The sequence below is a fragment of the Lolium rigidum genome, chromosome 4 (assembly GCF_022539505.1).
Source record: "Lolium rigidum isolate FL_2022 chromosome 4, APGP_CSIRO_Lrig_0.1, whole genome shotgun sequence".
Taxonomy (NCBI): Eukaryota; Viridiplantae; Streptophyta; class Magnoliopsida; order Poales; family Poaceae; genus Lolium; species Lolium rigidum.
Window position 1 is genome coordinate 282,020,629 of NC_061511.1, and position 17,111 is coordinate 282,037,739.

The 17,111-nt window shown below is 46.5% G+C and overlaps 2 protein-coding genes across 2 annotated transcripts; one reads left to right on the forward strand and one right to left on the reverse strand.

Moving 5' to 3' along the window:
* Positions 1–6,353: 6,353 nt before the first annotated feature.
* On the forward strand, positions 6,354–11,209 carry LOC124705422 (proteasome subunit beta type-6-like). Its single transcript, XM_047237149.1, has 8 exons — positions 6,354–6,518; positions 7,609–7,685; positions 8,516–8,571; positions 8,893–8,965; positions 9,073–9,184; positions 9,743–9,816; positions 10,187–10,261; positions 10,927–11,209. Exons 1-8 carry the CDS (start codon positions 6,386–6,388, stop codon positions 11,056–11,058), a joined length of 732 nt encoding a protein of 243 aa, XP_047093105.1. The 5' UTR covers positions 6,354–6,385; the 3' UTR covers positions 11,059–11,209.
* A 512-nt stretch (positions 11,210–11,721) lies between these two features.
* LOC124707878 (F-box protein SKP2A-like) lies at positions 11,722–15,792 on the reverse strand. The gene is made up of 5 exons (XM_047239575.1): positions 15,728–15,792; positions 14,370–14,661; positions 12,892–13,240; positions 12,675–12,816; positions 11,722–12,375 (listed from the first exon to the last, which is right to left on the reverse strand). The coding sequence occupies exons 2-5, from the start codon at positions 14,627–14,629 to the stop codon at positions 11,993–11,995; spliced, it is 1,134 nt and encodes a 377-aa protein (XP_047095531.1). The 5' UTR covers positions 14,630–14,661; positions 15,728–15,792; the 3' UTR covers positions 11,722–11,992.
* Between the last annotated feature and the right edge of the window lie 1,319 nt (positions 15,793–17,111).

The window sequence follows — 17,111 nt, forward strand, 5'->3', positions numbered from 1 at the left end:
GGGTTAGCATCTGCACCCCTTCCAGTATTAAGTTGCAAACAACAGACAATTGCATTAAGTATGGTGCGTAATGTAATCAACACAAATATCCTTAGACAAAGCATCGATGTTTTATCCCTAGTGGCAACAACACATCCACAACCTTAGAACTTTACATCATCGTCCCGCATTCAATGGAGGCATGAACCCACTATCGAGCATAAATACTCCCTCTTGGAGTTACAAGTATCAACTTGGCTAGAGCCTCTACTAGCAACGGAGAGCATGCAAGATCATAAACAACACATATATGATAGATCAATAATCAACTTGACATAGTATTCCATATTCATCGGATCCCAACAAACACAACATGTAGCATTACAAATAGATGATCTTGATCATGATAGGCAGCTCACAAGATCTAACATGATAGCACAATGAGGAGAAGACAACCATCTAGCTACTCCTATGGACCCATAGTCCAAGGATGAACTACTCACACATCAGTCCGGAGGCGATCATGGTGATGTAGAGTCCTCCGGGTGATGATTCCCCTCTCCCGGCAGGGTGCCGGAGGCGATCTCTGAATCCCCCGAGATGGGATTGGCGGCGGCGGCGTCTGCGGAACTTTTTCCGTATCGTGGCTCTCGGTAATAGGGTTTTCGCGACGGAGAGTATAAGTAGGCGGAAGGGCAGAGTCGGAGGAGGCACGGGGGCCCCACACCATAGGCCGGCGCGGGCCCCTCCTTGGCCATGCCGCCCTATGGTCTGGGCGCCTCGTGGCCCCACTTCGTATCCTCTTCGGTCTTCTGGAAGCTCCGTGGAAAAATAAGACCCTGGGCGTTCGTTTCGTCCAATTCCGAGAATATTTCATGTGTAGGATTTCTGAAACCAAAAACAGCATAAAACAGGAACTGGCGCTTCGGCATCTCGTTAATAGATTAGTGCCGGAAAATGCATATAAATGACATAAAGTATGTATAAAACATGTGAGTATTGTCATAAAACTAGCATGGAACATAAGAAATTATAGATACGTTTGAGACGTATCACGAGATCATCACGACTGCGTCCTGCTCAGCGGCGGTCGCGTCAGCGTTACTTACCAGTGTGTTTCTGTTGGAATCGACGGTCGCGCCGATGAAGATATGTATCCCGCCAATCTGGATGATGGAGAGCTTGACGGGGTTTTTCCTAGCCGGAATCCAGCACTCGTCCTCAGGGACAATCGAAAGGTTTCCGGCGTACATGACGCGCCCCACGGCGATGGTGTCGCCGATGCCTCCGAAGGTAGAACACTCCTGGTTCCGGCCTCCAGACGCCGCAGGCCCCACGGTGGGCGCCAACTGTCGTTGCCTAATCGACGGTACCTCGGAGGAGGGATCCTCACGAGGGGGAGAAGAAGTAGGGGCCATTGGACGGAGAGTCCTCGGGACGGTGGTACGCGATTTACCCAGCTTCGGAACACTTGCTCAAGGACAGGGCCTACTGCTGCTTGTCTGGAATTATATGGGCGCTTTCGCGTTGTTACAATGAGTTGTGGTTGTGCCTCTAGGGCTCCCAGGATCCGGCTTATAAAGGCGCACGGATCTAGGGTTTACACGGAGAGTCCTAACCGGAATACAAGTCACCTAACTACGGTACAATATCTTGTCGTGCACGTTAAGGATCCGCCTTTCCTTGTATGTCGTACCAGATCCGGCTTCCCCTGATGGGCCAAGCCGGATCCGACTTCCAACGTCGGCCTGGTGGATCCGGCTCCTTGTTCCTGGGCTGGACTTCATCCATCTTGATCTACAGCAACTGGGCCGCCCGATGGGCCTCATGCCACCATCACCGTCTATGGGCCACCCGGGCTTGCCGGATCTAGGCACTGTCGATGGTACACCCATGAAGTATACCCACAACAAATGGTACTTCAAGCTTGGGGCTAAGCATCACGTCCATGATGGGAGAAGGACGTATTTCTGGCTAGACTGGTGGACGGGGAGGGCCCCTTTACACCTGATGTTCCCTCATCTTTTTGCCTGCTGTGAGAACCACTTCGCTACGGTGGCTGGGGTTAGGACGAAAGGGGGTGGCACATCAGGTCCCGCCAGACCTTTGGTACAGCTGAGGTGGTAGAATGGGAGAATCTTTGCAGGATTTTTGATCTACACCCCCACTCCATGGGGGAGGACCAGGTCTCGTGGCCCCTGGAGTCGTCCGAGGTTTTCTCTACACACTCCCCCCTTACCTTCGCTTGTCGCAAGGGGCGGCAGTCACATTCTTTAAGGAGGTGCGGGACACTAGAGTTCCCCCAAAGATTAGAGTGTTTCTGTGGCAGCTCATTAGGGGGAGACTTCCGTTGGCTGAACAGGTGGCCAAGAGGCATGGACCCTCCGACGGGAGCTGCGAGATGTGTGGTATTCTGGAGGATTGTGACCACATTTTCTTCAGCTGCCACCTCGCGAGATTTCTGTGGGCTGGAGTTAGGGAACTCCTCTCATGTAACTGGAATCCGCAGGGGTCGGGGATTTCATCTCCTTAGTGCAAGGCCTGTCCGGGCCCTTGCATAGGCTAGCTTGGTATGCCTTTGTGGCGTTAGGTTGGACGCTCTGGAATACACGCAGCAAGCTAGCTCTAGAAGGGAAAGTGATCGCACATCCGGATCCGGCTGACGCTTTGTTCAAAATGTCTATACATATGCAAAGCTAGAGGGTACTAGTCAGACAGCAGGACAGGGGACTTCTGGACGAGGCGCTGGGAGAGCTTAGGCGGCTTCAGTCGAGGACGAGGACCGGAGCAACACAGTAGGCAGCGTCCTAGATTTTATCTGTTTTTCTTTGTCTTGCCTTCTGTTGTCTGAGAGGCTTATGTATGGATTTATGGCTTTGTCGGTGTGAGCGTGGTCGATCTCAGACCCTTACTGTATGTTATGACTTGCCATGAGGGCTTTATATATAAAGCCGGGCCTAGTGCCTTCTTTTTAAAAAAAATGAGGTGATAGGCACCAACCAGAGGAGATGCTGGTCGCCGGAAGAACTATCACTTCCTTGTATAGATGTATTTCCTTGCCAAATTAAAAGATAAAACGTCTATAAATCAGCAGGAAAATTACACAGCTTTTACACATAGCAGCAAACACCTTCGGAACATGAATTAGTAAGTAGAGAAAACAGGACACTTGCAGCAGACAAAGAGAGCTGTAACAGCTTGGAAATCAGAACAGAGCATCGCCATGAGTAAGAACTAAGAAGAGAGATCTGTCGTAGGAGCGATAAGGCGTGTAGGACCAGAAACGTGAGAAGGATGTGCTCAACAAGAACCACATCGGCCGAGCAGCAGCTGCCTGGCGACGCGCGCTGCAGCATTCCGTCCTTCTGTGCGATGTGCGGCGGCTCGGGAAGCACACGATCTCGGATGCGCTCGTCTCCCAAAGAAGCGCGCGGCCGCGGGATGTGCTCGAGCTCGACGAAAGGAAGCACGGTGGCGGGGACACGCTCGTAGGCCAGGAAGCACATGGCGGCGTGGACGGCCAAGGAAGCGCACGGAGGCCGGGAACGCGCGCTGGTCCGCAAGGAAGTGTGCGGCGTCCGGGGATGCGCTCGTCGTTCGAGGAAGCGCGCGGCAGCGAGGACGTGCTCGTCGGCCCGGAAGCGCATGGCAATAGCCAAGAAACGGCTGCTCCGGTGAGCCTCGTGGGGACGAATGCGTCAGTGAGATTGAGGAACGCTCATTTCTTCAGTTCCGGATCCGACGGTACAAAAGTGCCTGCCGGATTTGATAAGTTTCAGGGCGACCTGAGAATAGAATTCACGTAAGTATTAGTTTTCCTTGAGACTTACATGCACCAATATAACGCGCAAATTTTTGTTTAGATTATTTTGAGTTAACAAAAATTTAAATCCTAAAAACTGATACACCAGCTAACTCAACAAAAAAATTGAACTGATAGAAAGGGGCTACTGAGCACTAGCTTTGTTCTCAGTAGAGCTACCAAATGCGATATGTTTAAGGTTTGGAATATATCAATCCGAGCTCCAATTCTTCTAACCGGATCTGAGACGACCAAACACGATGACCTTTGGTGGTGGTGGAAACCAAACAATACTGCTCCGTACTTGCAGTTTGAGCAAACCGTGTATTGAGAACCAACCTGAGGTTGGGTGGTTAGGAGGGTGGTTGTACCCCCAGCCCACCAGAGTTCAAATCCCAGATTTGACATCTGTGTGCGGAATATTCATTCAGTGGGAGGCGACGTTCCCGTCGACAGCGAGGCGCCTGTGGTGACTTCGTCAATTTCAAGATCCAATCCACCGGCTCAGTCTTCCGGAGGTGCTCATAGGGGTAGGGTGTGCGTGTGTGCGTTCATAGGGGTGAGTGTATGCGCGTGTATGTGAGCGCCTGTGTTTGTACTGTGTTTCTCAAAAAAAAAAAAAAAAAAAAGCAAACCGTGTATTTCTTGGAAACTCAATCAACTGATAATAGTAGTCGGCACTAGCACAGCGGAGTCCGCCTCCGGTTCCGGATCAGACATGAAGACCGGAGAGGGAGAGGGAGAGGGAGAGGGAGAGGGAGAGGGAGAGGGAGAGGGAGAGGAAGAGGAAGAGGAAGAGGAAGAGGAAGAGGAAGAGGAGGAGGAAACGGAAAAGGAGCGGGAGCCGGAGCACTACACTCTGCTCTCCTTCCTTGGCACGGTGAAAATCAACCTCGCGCGACGAGCAAAGATCATGTGCTACTTCTCCGTCTTGTGGGCGGCGCTGGACTTTCTCTTGGGTAAACTTGGCTAGTGTGCGCTTGACAGGTTCTTCTACCCCGCCATGTTCATCTTGCTGGTGGATTTCATTTGCCAGGTGGCCGTAATTGCATCCATGGCAGAGGAGCCGGCCGGCGAGAGCGCCCTAGGGCGGGCATGCCGGGTCATTCGGGGCAAGTACGAAGAGTTCCTGCTTTACCGGGTGGGGCAAATTGTGATTAACCTGGCGTTCATGGGAGCGTGCGCCCTCGTCGCCATGGCGGGGTTGCCACAGCAGATGGACGCGGGCGTCACGTGCCTATTGCTCGGTGCAAAGGAGGTGTTTTCCGTTGCCAATCTTACGGGATACTACTTTGCGTGCAGGAAGAAGGAAAAGCAGAAGCATGACAAGGCATGTCACATTGATTAATAATAGAGAAAATTAGTAATTCGTTTGGTGAGTTTCTACTTTTGTAATCTTTTATAGCGAGATAGACGGGTTATTTTAGTTGTTAGCTACGTGATTGTATGGTTCTCTATGTGTGCAGAAAATAAATACATATTTTTACAAAAAAAAACTTGTCATGTGTCATGTGTTATTGAATTGCTAGAAGCATTGTTTCGATGTTAACCTATAGCTTTCTTCCATTAACCCTCCAATTATAATCTCTCTCACGTCGCTCATAGTGGAGCGGCTCAGGCGAAATTCTAGCTGCCCCCACCCTACCTCCTCGCATCTCCCCGCCGCGGCTGCAGGGAAGCCAGCGGGCAGAGCCCCTCCTAGCAAATGGTGGTGGCGGGCTTTTATCTCCGAGCACGACTAGTAGCGGTAGGGACCTTCTCTTCCTCACGGTCGCCTCCCGCGATACCAGCCTCGGTTCAGATTGTTCACAAAAGAGATGGGAAACACCAAGAGAAGCAATTGAGCTGGGGAAGAAGATGGAATCATGCCGGTGTGAGAAATCATTTTCATCTACTGCCCACGAGAGAGGCGTTGTAATTTTCTACTCGTAAATCGAATGACCAATGATGGCTCAATTAATTGTTGACGATTTTTTAGGCAAGGTTAGTTTCTAGAGTTTAGGAAGGAAGGCACACATTTAATGGATGTATGGAAAAGGTCCGAGAATCACATCTCAATTTAATTCAGATATGTTTGTTAACCGGGAAGGCAGGGATTGTATGCAACTTTCTTTTGTCGGGCGGGGGCTGGGTTGGACGATGCAAAACGATCGGACGGTGCTAGATGTTTGGATTTGTTGGACCAACATGATGTTTTCAATAACGGCCAACTTCGGTATAATACTACCTCTGTCCAAAACATGATATCGCGGTCATTCAACTTTAGACAAATTCCCGACATCTTTTTGTTGTTGTTTTGGACGAAGAAAGTAATAGCATAGATTGATTGTAAAAACAAAAGGTTTCTCAGCGATAAATGGGCCGAGCCCATCCTGACTGTCGTGCGTGCGGCGCTGCCGTAGCGCACGCAGCGGGCGGTCGATAGGAGCTCCCGACCGACCCGGACACACCTCCTCTCCCCTCTTTCTTTCTTGCGAGGGAGGCCAGGCTGCAGCAACAGCAAACTCCACACACCGCCCACCTCGTCGCGCTTCAGGTCTCCGTCGCCGCCGCCGCCGCCGCGGAACTCCAGCGTTTGAGTCCGCCGATCTCCGCCCGGCCGCCATGGACGCCTCCTCGCTCATGGGATCCTCCTCCGACGCGCCCACCTCCGGGGAGCACCGGATGGGCACCACCATCGTCGGCGTCTGCTACAACGGCGGCGTCGTCCTCGCCGCCGACTCCAGGACCAGCACCGGTATGCTCCCCCTGCCTCCGATCCGTGCGCGCGCCTGGCGCCGGTGGTTTTCCCTTCGGCGTTGTTAGTTGTTAGGTTTGGGCTGGGGATGGTGCGTCTCGTGTCTGATTTCGCTCGTAGATCGCGGGGAAACCAGGGGCGAAGCCAGAGTAAGAAATCATTGGGGGTCGGCTCTTTCATTGTAGTGTGTTCTTTCACTAATTACCTAGTACTAGGTTAAGATTCGCGCTTCCCCGCGCCGCCTGCAACTTCGTCCTGGCAAATCGTTATAGTACATGCTATCATTTCTTTTGATTGCAAATTGAAATTCGCAAGGAATCCCCATGAAAGGTCAAGCAAATAGCGTCATCTACTTGTCTCACTACCAAAGAGCATTGTGTAGTAGAACAACTCATTTGCAATCCTTATATCCACATTATCATTGCTTTATTTTTAGTGTTATATTTGGACAAATAGTTTGTCAAATATTGGATTGATCTGAACAAAGGATTGATGTTGGATTCATCTGAACCCAATGGTTCTATACCAGCTCCACCACTGGGTGAAACCTAGGGATAAACCTGCTGCGGTTGCTATATCTTTCGTAATTCGGTGTTTTGCGCTATGTTAGTTGCGACATCAGGGAAATTGTCTGTGTTTGCAGTCGACGAATAGTATACGTTCTGGAAGGAAGCTGGACATTTTACGTTTAGAAGTAACACCATGTTTAATTCAAGAGTTCAAAGTGCTCTTACATATATGTGAACTTATGGACTGCCTTGCCATAGAATTAGAGGCAACTGGACCCAGGGTTTGTTATGATACTTATCACCAGGGCGGTGAAGGATTAGAAATATGTGCTTCCTTCTGTCTGGAGACTGCTGTGCTTTGTTTGTCGAATCTGGAACCTTGAATAAATGCCAGCTTAGTACTTTTTACTGAGCTACTGGACAACATGCCACCCTAAGGTGTTTACTGCTGTGCAATTTCCTTAGTGTTGCAAAGTCTTGCTGCTTATGTCCGAACACATGAAACCGGCATTGGTTTGTTGTGCTCTCTGGATTTTATTTGCTTGGCTTAATATCTGTCGTTGCCTTGTCTTAATTCACAGGAATGTATGTGGCAAACCGTGCTTCAGACAAGATTAGTCAGCTCACTGATAATGTCTATGTCTGCCGCTCTGGATCTGTAAGTGCTTATAACTGTGTTGAAGATTGGACACTTCTCATGATGTTCTCTGTGTGTTATTGTGTTTTTGAGATTTAAGTAGACACTGTTGAGTTAGCCAATTTCATAGCTGATGTAAGTATGTAACTTTCATTTGTCTTATGGAAGAGTGGAACTCCCCGTGTTATATGACCACATAATTATTGTTGATTTTCTGCTTTCTTGCTTGTCAGAAACCTCATTGTGTGTTCAGCAGTTCTCTTTCTCTCATATACATAACATGTTTCTCACTATCTTGAAGGCTGTTGATACACAAGTTATTTCAGATTCTAACATAACATGTTTTTGTGATTTTGAGATTTGAGTAGACACTGTTGTGTTGTTAGATTTCATAATTAGTACCTATCCCTCCGTCCCATGAAACATTTCTTAACTTTGTCTAAATTTTGGTGTATACACACAGATTATATTAGTAAAAATTAAGACAAAATAAAAACACTAGATACACAGATTTGGACAAAATTAAGACAAGTTTCATGGGATGGAGAGAGTATAACTTTCATTCTTCATTATTGTTCCCTAAATCTAACAGTAGCGCTTGTTTAATTTATGGTCTTATATTAGTAAAAACAAAATAAAAACACTAGCTAGTAAGACAAGATCTTGGGTTATGGTTTTGCATGTCATCATTTTGTCATTGTCTTATCATTTCTTCTCTTCTGGAATAGTGGAACTCCCCGTTTTAAATGACTAGATCATTAAAGTTTTTTTTCTGCTTTCTTCTTGGTAGCCAGAAATCCTGTTCAAAACTTTTCTGTCTCACATATAACATATTTATCCTTTTCATGCAGGCTGCTGATACACAAGTTATTTCGGATTATGTGCGTTATTTTCTCCACCAACACACGTAAGTACTATGCAAAACACTGTAAAGCAGGACTGCATTGAATGAGTTAAAATAGAACCTAGATCTCATATGTCAATATAAGTTTACAGTCAATTCAGTGGTGGAGCCGCAGCTAAGCTGTGTGGTCAAATGACTACACTTTTTTTTTTTGACAAAACAAGCTAAAAGTGTGTAAAAAATTACTAAAAATTTATACAAATAGATGTATTTGACTACACAACATCAAGCTGACAACACAGGGTTGCTGTTCAGGCTCCGCCACTGAGTCAATTGAGTATTTTATCTGCAAGATAGCTGATGTTATTTGTCCTTAATGTACAGTATTCAGTCTGGGCAGCCAGCTACCGTGAAAGTTGCATCCAACTTGGTTAGGTTGCTAGCCTATCAGAACAAGGTATGTCCTTGGTGGCATTTGAGAACACAAGACTATTGATGGTGCTTAATTTCCTTTCACCTTCTTGAATGCTTTGCATCTCATTCTGATACTTGTTATCAATGTAGAGCATGTTGCAAGCTGGAATGATAGTTGGTGGATGGGATAAATATGAGGGAGGCCAAATCTACTCAGTCCCTCTTGGTGGAACGATTCTTAGGCAACCATTTGCAATTGGAGGTAAATGCATCATTCCTTCCCTATGTTTGAGCATAGATCCTTGAGTAGCTTGTATTACTCTCTTCCAACAAACCTGGTGCACTCTAGGTAATACTCTGTTGCCTGTGGGTTGTATGAAAGTTCTATTAAGCACTAACCGCAGCGAGCGCATTGCCTCCGCTTTTCTCTTTTCTGAAGGATTAAAGCGCTAAGCGCACACGTAAGCGCTAGGCGAAGCGCTTAAGTGTGTGCTTAGGAGTGCTTAATTTAACGCTAGCTGTATCACATTATAGTGGGATGTTAATCATATGTGCGCTTAGGGCTTTGTCTCCGCTTTTCTCTTTTCTGAAGGATTAAAGAGCTAAGCGCACACTTAAGCGCAATTAAGCGCTAGGCATGTTGCCTCCGCTCAGCGCTTAGGTGCGCTTAATTTAACACTAGTTGTATAACATTATAGTGGGCTGTTAACGTGGCTGTGCTGAGAAACATTGAGAATACAATTTTGCTAATGTAGCTTTAGTGTATGCTATACAAGGTGCAGGTTCTCTCATACTCCTATGTCATTTTTTACATTTTCAGGATCTGGTTCCAGTTACCTCTATGGATTGATGGATCATGAATGGAGAGATGGGATGACCCAGGAAGAAGCTGAGGTACATCAGTCAGTTTCTCCTTGGAAACTAGATATCAATAGATCTTTTGCGCTGAAAATGGAGTAACAGAACATAGTTTGTTGTATGAGGTTTAACTATTTTGTTCACATAGATGTTTCCTTGTTTGGTTGTTTTTCTTTGGTTATGGGAGTTAGGCTATGAAATCTCGCTCTTATATTTCCTTAAAAGTGGAATAAAGCTTCTTCATGGATTTTACGTCAGTTTTGTTCATCATTGACATCGAGTAAAGTGATTGTCATATTGATGGCAAACTCCAGAATTGTAGAGCAGAAACATCATTTCTCAGTCAATGATTTGTATCCTTGTGATGTAGCTCCTAACATGGTTTTTCTTCTCCTGATCTTGACAGAAGTTTGTGGTGAAGGTGGTTTCCCTTGCTATTGCCCGTGATGGTGCTAGTGGAGGGGTTGTTCGCACCGTTACTGTATGCCCTCTTCTCATGCAAATTTCTTGCTTTGTCCCTTTGTTCAGAAGTACATAGTATCAGAGGAACTTGGATTAACTTAGACTTTTTCTCCAATATATAGATGATAAAACCTGGCTGATTTGTAACCAGCAGTCAAACCTTGAAACCAATATCTGACAGTATCTTCTGATGGTTTATAAAATAAGATCAGTTAAAATTTAAGACCAAATTTGTAACCAGCAGTCAAACCTTGAAACCAATATCTGACAGTATCTTCTGATGGTTTATAAAGTAAGATCAGTTAAAATTTAAGACCAAATTTGTCATCTTCTGTGGGAAATATTTTATAGCTATGCTCCTGTTGGCTCTTGATTTTCTAGAACTATTCTCAATTGGTTCATGTGCTGAAATACGCTAGGGTAGATAATTATAATTACCTTGAATAGCTCTTTGTTTGCAAAAAAAAAAAGTCATGGTTGGTTGCAAAACTGTGTATAATGCGTGGCTGTAAGGCAGACTGTCAACTTAAATGTTGTGTCCTTTATAAAATTTTAGTTTCCATCTTCTACTTGTTGCGTAAGAAGTTGTTGTCTGTTTCCCAGAAGATTTGTGCCTACTTAGATATACTGATTTCTGATCTTTTTTTTTGAGAGTAATAATATACTGATTTGTGATCATCACAGATAAACGCGGAGGGTGTTAAGAGGAGCTTTCACCCTGGTAACAAACTGCCACTGTGGCATGAAGAGCTGGAGCCCCAGAACTCTCTGCTTGATATTCTTGCCGCCGGGAACCCTGACGCGATGGTCCAGTGAATTTGCAGCGCAGACTTTCTTTGTCATCTTTGTACTGTACCTGGCTTGTTCTAGATTTGAACTAGATTCTGCTGAATTATGTTCATCTACTGCTCAATCAAAGGGTAGCTGTTTTGGGCTCCATGCTTCTCCATTACTATTGTCAACACAACTGAGGCTTGATTCTGGTGATGACTCTTTTGGTGAGTTCGGAACCAAGACACTCACTGTTATTCTTCGTATGACCTGTCCAGTCGTTGCTAATGCTTCCTGGCGAATCAAGCAAGACCTCGTCGTCATCATCAAATAAGAAATGCTTAAGCTCCTGGAGGTTTATTGCACTTCCTGGCAAATCAAGGAAAGACATCATCACCATCGTCAGATAAAATAAAATCGGCTTTATTCTCATCTCATCTTCATCAAACTCTATTTCAAGATCACAGATTGGGAATTCTGTTGAGATACGTTGGATTCAGTCATGTTAAACCAAAACAACCTACATAAGAACTGAAAACATAAATGGCGACAAAGCCTCAGGTAACCTCATCTCCCTGAAATGCTTCAAAGACTTCCACTAGCACTGCAGCCAGAATCTGTCTATATTATTATACCACAAGCTGCAAACTACTGATGCACAGAACGAGCCAATGCACATGAAGGTATGTACGCAGAAGGAGAAGTCCATGAAAATAAATACACAAGCTTCTTCAGAGAAATCCAATACTCCATAACATAACATTTCTTGGCAGTTTTCAGAACATGGGAGAGCATGAAACCCTCCAGCCAACCACTCAATGGTCGACTAATCACACACAGAGCCCTCTGATACAACAGTCCTAATACATTACATTACCAAGTTCCGAGTTTATGTACATGTCTTCCTCTAGGTCAGGACCGAACTCCCCCCCACAAGGCAGATGGTGTTTACCAGAAACAAGACCACGGACACAAATGCTCAGTAGGCATGGCTCGTGGGTTGCAGGGTGCCTTCAGCACGGTGCCGCTGGAGGCCACAGGCACAGTGAACAGACGTCAGGCTGAGGCAGCCGCTGATGATGAGGGAGTGCCTCTCAGGACAGGTGTGGAGTGACGGGAAGGAGTCGCAGACCGCCTGAACAGCTGGAGGTGTCAGTGCCGTGCATTGGCTGATGTTGAGGTTTGCCAGCCCGTCGATGTCCTTTGAGCTGCTGCTCCTCACTGCACCCCACCTCCCTCGTTTGCTCTTCACACAGCTGTTTGCGAGGGAGTACATGGCACGGTCGGTGATGTTCTGGCAGTAGTACATGCCCAAGGATCGAAGGTGAGGGCACCCACTTGCAAGAGCAATAACACTCTCGTCTGCAGTGAAAGATTGGGTAGAAATTAGAATTAGTGTTTAAGATGCTCAGGACACACTTGTCTAAATTCTGAAGTAGCAACACAAAACTTCACAATCTTGGCTCCTATTGGTATTTTAAATGTGGCTTTTTGATAAGCAATTGTTAAAGGTTAGTTCAAAGCATCCCAAATTCTTTTGCAATACAGCAACCAAGTGCTTCATAATGCTATTTTCATGTCCTTAAATACAACATTTCTCATCAATCAATGAAGAGCAATAGTAATCCAAAGAGTTAGTCAAGAACATATGTGGCAATTACCTGTTATAAGAACACAACCACACAAATCTAGGGCCCTCAGATCAGGGCAACCTGATGCCAAACTGGTAACCCCCTCATCTGTGACATTGTCACACCAACCTAGGTTTAAAGATTGCATGTGCGCGCAGTTACGGGCTATGGCCTGCATTAACAGTTTTAGAGATTAAACATAAGTTCATGAAAACATGCCAAGCAAATGTTGGGTTAAGTGAAATACCTGCAAAGATTCATCAGTGGCTGCCTTCACACATCCACACAGATTCAAGCACTTCAGGTTTTTGCAGTGGCAACTAAGGTATATTAAGGCACTGTCACTGAAACTGGAACATCCACTGATGTTAAGTTTTGCAAGCCGAGGACATCCGTTGGCCAGTGCATACAGTGAGCGGTCACTAAGCCTGAAACTTCTGCTGAGGTCTAACTCACGTAGATCGTAACAGTAGTTGGCAACAGCCTCTACTGCACTGTCTTCAAGCTGAGGTTTGATTTGGCGAAGAGTGAGAACCTGAAGCTTTGTGAACTTGTGAGCAAATGATATTGTTAAATTATTCATGTTCTGCTGGCACCTGCAGATGGCACAAATTTAAGTTCAACCAACAGATCCTAAAAAGTACATATAATCAACACCAATTATAAGACCGTTAAGAAAACATCAATTATATCCACTGGTAAGGCTTGGATGTGTGCATGTGAGATGCTATGTTTGAAACAATATATCAATAAAACCAGTAGTAACTGAACTATGGATGTGGATGACGCAATTCGTTACAGGAAGCATCAAAATGATGCATTACCTAATTAGGAATAAAAGTGACAAAAGATGTCACATTCATTGGCTCTCCTCAGGGAAATATGAAATCCTTGTGACATTTACCAACAAATATTCATTCAGGTAGCTTGACAATTCAATTTCGTTTTTTAGTAAACAGTATATAACTATTTGGCATACAGAAAATGTTGACTGAAATAAGTCACAGAAGATCGACAGCCTGATAATCTTTAATTCCAGGGTGGTTCATCCCTAGATTCATTTTTGGAATAATCATTACAAACTAAAAAAATAAGTCGTTATGAAGAGGTTTTCCATATTCTTTTTGTGGTAGTTATTGTATAAGGGCAGTATATCACTGTCAAGATGAAGAATCAAGGTAGTGGATGAAAGTTTCTCACATTGTGATGCATGCATACATGGTAGAAAGTGATAACTACCATAAACATAAAGCAACTACAGAAGGCACCCTTTTGACTCGCACAACATAACTGGTAAAATGATGTGTTGTTTTCAGAAAAGATAATAAAATTAGTTGAAGACTTCAGCACCTGTAGGGCAGGTGCAGAACGAGTTTAAGCTCATGAGATTGGTCACTTTTCTATTAAGGGGTATATGAATAATAGGACTTTTCAAAAGAATATGATTAACAGGAGACTGAGTAGTTCAGAACCTGTCAGAGGACAGACAAAACAATCTAGTAAGAACGACTTATATCATATCGGAATTGCTCTAATTCAAGAGCTACGACACAACGGTTTAAATATTATAAAGTCAGACTGAAGTATTTCAACAAATTTACATAAGGGGCTCCCTTTACCTAATGTGTGTAAATTAATGTTGAGCAAAATTCAACCCTCCTCGCATGAATAAAAGAAAACACCTTCTGCTCTAAAGAATTAGACTGAGGATATAAAGATACTCACCATGAGAGGGAAAGATTAGTGACCCCCCATCCTAACGTGTCACGCCAGCCAGTGCAAACACCGGATGCCACAACGACGATTCGATCGTCTCCAACAACTGATATAATCCGCATGAGCAGCTCCATCGGAAGGTCCTTCCAACCTGACAATGTAGGCATATCACCACCAGTTTCAGCCTGCCCCCTTCCACCGCCACGAGACACCGTGAGGTTCCTGAAGCACGAATCCAACTCCCCGTCCAGTGACCTCGCACTAACCATTTTCAGTATTTACTTCAAGCACCAATCTACCCCTGCAATTACAGGCAGACCTCAATAAAGTGCAATGTATACAAAAAACAATGGGCTAATATAGCAACTTTTTGATCATATCTCTTCTTGAAAACTAAGATAGATGATACTGCAGCTGCAGCTAGAGATAACAAAGCAATCAGGAAAATCGTATAAGATCATTTTGTATTGAAATCGCGCATAACAAAGCTACAAAATTAAAACAGGTACGCAAGATGGACCCAAGGTAGGACCTGAAACAGCACTGATTTTTTTTTCTAAAATTGTTTAAGCACACCGAGTTGATCCCAAAAAAAAAAATATTGTGGAGCTGAAACAGCGGTAACGAATTGCCAGGTGAGCAAGAACAAAGTTGAGAACGTGAGACTGCGTATCTTGGATTTGAAAAGAAAACGAGGAAACACAAGACCAAAAGGACCTGAATGAGGCTGCAGAAGAGATCAAGAGAAGTTGCTGTACCGCGCGCGCAATCACGCATAGAGCACGCGCGCGAGCTACCATGGATCGATGTTGTTTTCGTCGCACCTGGAATCTGGAAAGAATGTCTTGGGTTCGGGTACAGATACAGCAAGGAATTTCTTCCCTACTTATACTAAACCGTATCGACATGCACCTTTTCGGCTTCGATTCTTGCCAAGCACAAGGAAACAGCAAAAGTATCGGTAAAAAGGGCGAGGGAAACACTGCTGAGCATTCTACGGATTAAAGTCTAAATTTCCTGCGACTTTTGATCGCCCCGGCAAAGAAAATCCATAAAGCGGTGCAAGCTCCAATTCCGGAGCCGAATCTTATCCTGAAAACGGGGTCGCAAAAATCAAGGCCGCTAATCCGCCAAAAAAGCGAGTTACAGGGGACGGCTGTGGGAATAAATCCTGGAAAGAAGTTCCTCTGAGAAATGCAAGCAGACCCGGTGGTACCACAAGCTTTAGCTTCGTGTCCCGTCAAGAAAAGAAAAAGCTTTAGTTTCGTGCCCGCGAGAGACGAATGGTCGATCCTCCGGAGCACTCAAAATTAAACACAAGAAACAATTCGACAATCTGCGAAGGGACGGGAAATCGTGCGACTCACCCAGCGCAAGCACGCGAGGAGGAGCTCGAGCCGGAGCCGGAGCCGGATCGCGTGGCCGGACAGCGACGCCTGTGGCCTCCGGAGCAGCGAGGCGAGGGGGAGGCCTTGAGGTGGCTAGGAGGAGGAAGACGGGGAGGCCTGGGTGCTGACGCAGTTGGCGTGTTGCGCGCGTGGTCAGAGGGGCTGGGTGGCTGGCCGGCCGAGTTTAATTACGCCGGGCGCCTGACGCCGACAGCGGGAACCGCGGATAGGGGGCGCCTTGGATTGGGTTGGAGATCTTTTCTCCGCTAGCCTCGGGCCGCGGGCGCGCGATGTCCGGCCGGATTGGACGCGAAAGGCGCGGCTGGGGGGAGGCGGCCCCGGCCAGCGCGTCCCTGTTTTTGACGTCCAGTCGAGGTCTCCTTCTCGTCCCGTCATCTCCCCCGTGGCTTCTGGCTTCTTCCCACGCGGGGCGGCGGAATCGTCCGCAGCGGAATAGGCCACGCCTGTTTCCTCCTCCACCGTGCGTGCGCCGCGACCGCGAGCATCCACGTCTTCGTGGTCCATCATCCATCTGGACGATTTCCTCAGGCCGAGGTCTTCGCGAAGTGTCTTTTTTTTTTCGCGCCCAAAGAATAAATCGGTCAATTTGGTGGGTCTGCTAGCACCGTTCTTTCACGCACGACTTTTAAAGTAGACTAAACTGGTTCGTTAGAGCATTTCCAGTCGTGTCCCTCAAACTTCAATGTGCCGATGATACGTCGGTCCCGCCAGTTCTCGCCTTGCTTTTTGTTGTGTCCGGCTTATCCGGAGCGTCCCATGTGTAGCGGGGACGGGCTCGGGGCGTCGTACAACGTATCGGGCCGCGCCGGACAAAAAGAGGCTTTAGGGCACGCGGCTAGGAACGTTTTTTGGTCCGGCGTGTCCCAAATCCCTTTGGGGGACGCGGCTGGAGATGCTCTTAGACACCTTTGATTCGGGTGTTGTCACGTGTACACAGGTGCTGGTGACCGCAGTGTGCACTCTTCGTTGGGCCAACCTTTGCCGACCTAGCGGGGATTTTTCCGCCGGCGGTGCCGCCACCATCCCTACCGCGGCAGCCTCCGTCTAAGACTCCGAGAGCTTTATCGCACGCTCTGGGTTATCATCGGTAGCTACGGCACCAGATTTGTTCATTGCAAGTCTAGATTTGATGCGCGGTTATGGTTTTTTAGGGAGGTTACCGCCATGGACATGAATTGCATTAGTTCTTTTGAGTGTGCACTTACTTGTATGTCCATACAAGATCATCAAGTTGGAGTGTGATATGATGGGAAGGGACTAGCGTCCTCCACGCGGGTACCAGGACAAGATGGTGCTCAATCGGTGGACTAATTAATGCAGTCAAGACGGTGGTGCCAAGAAG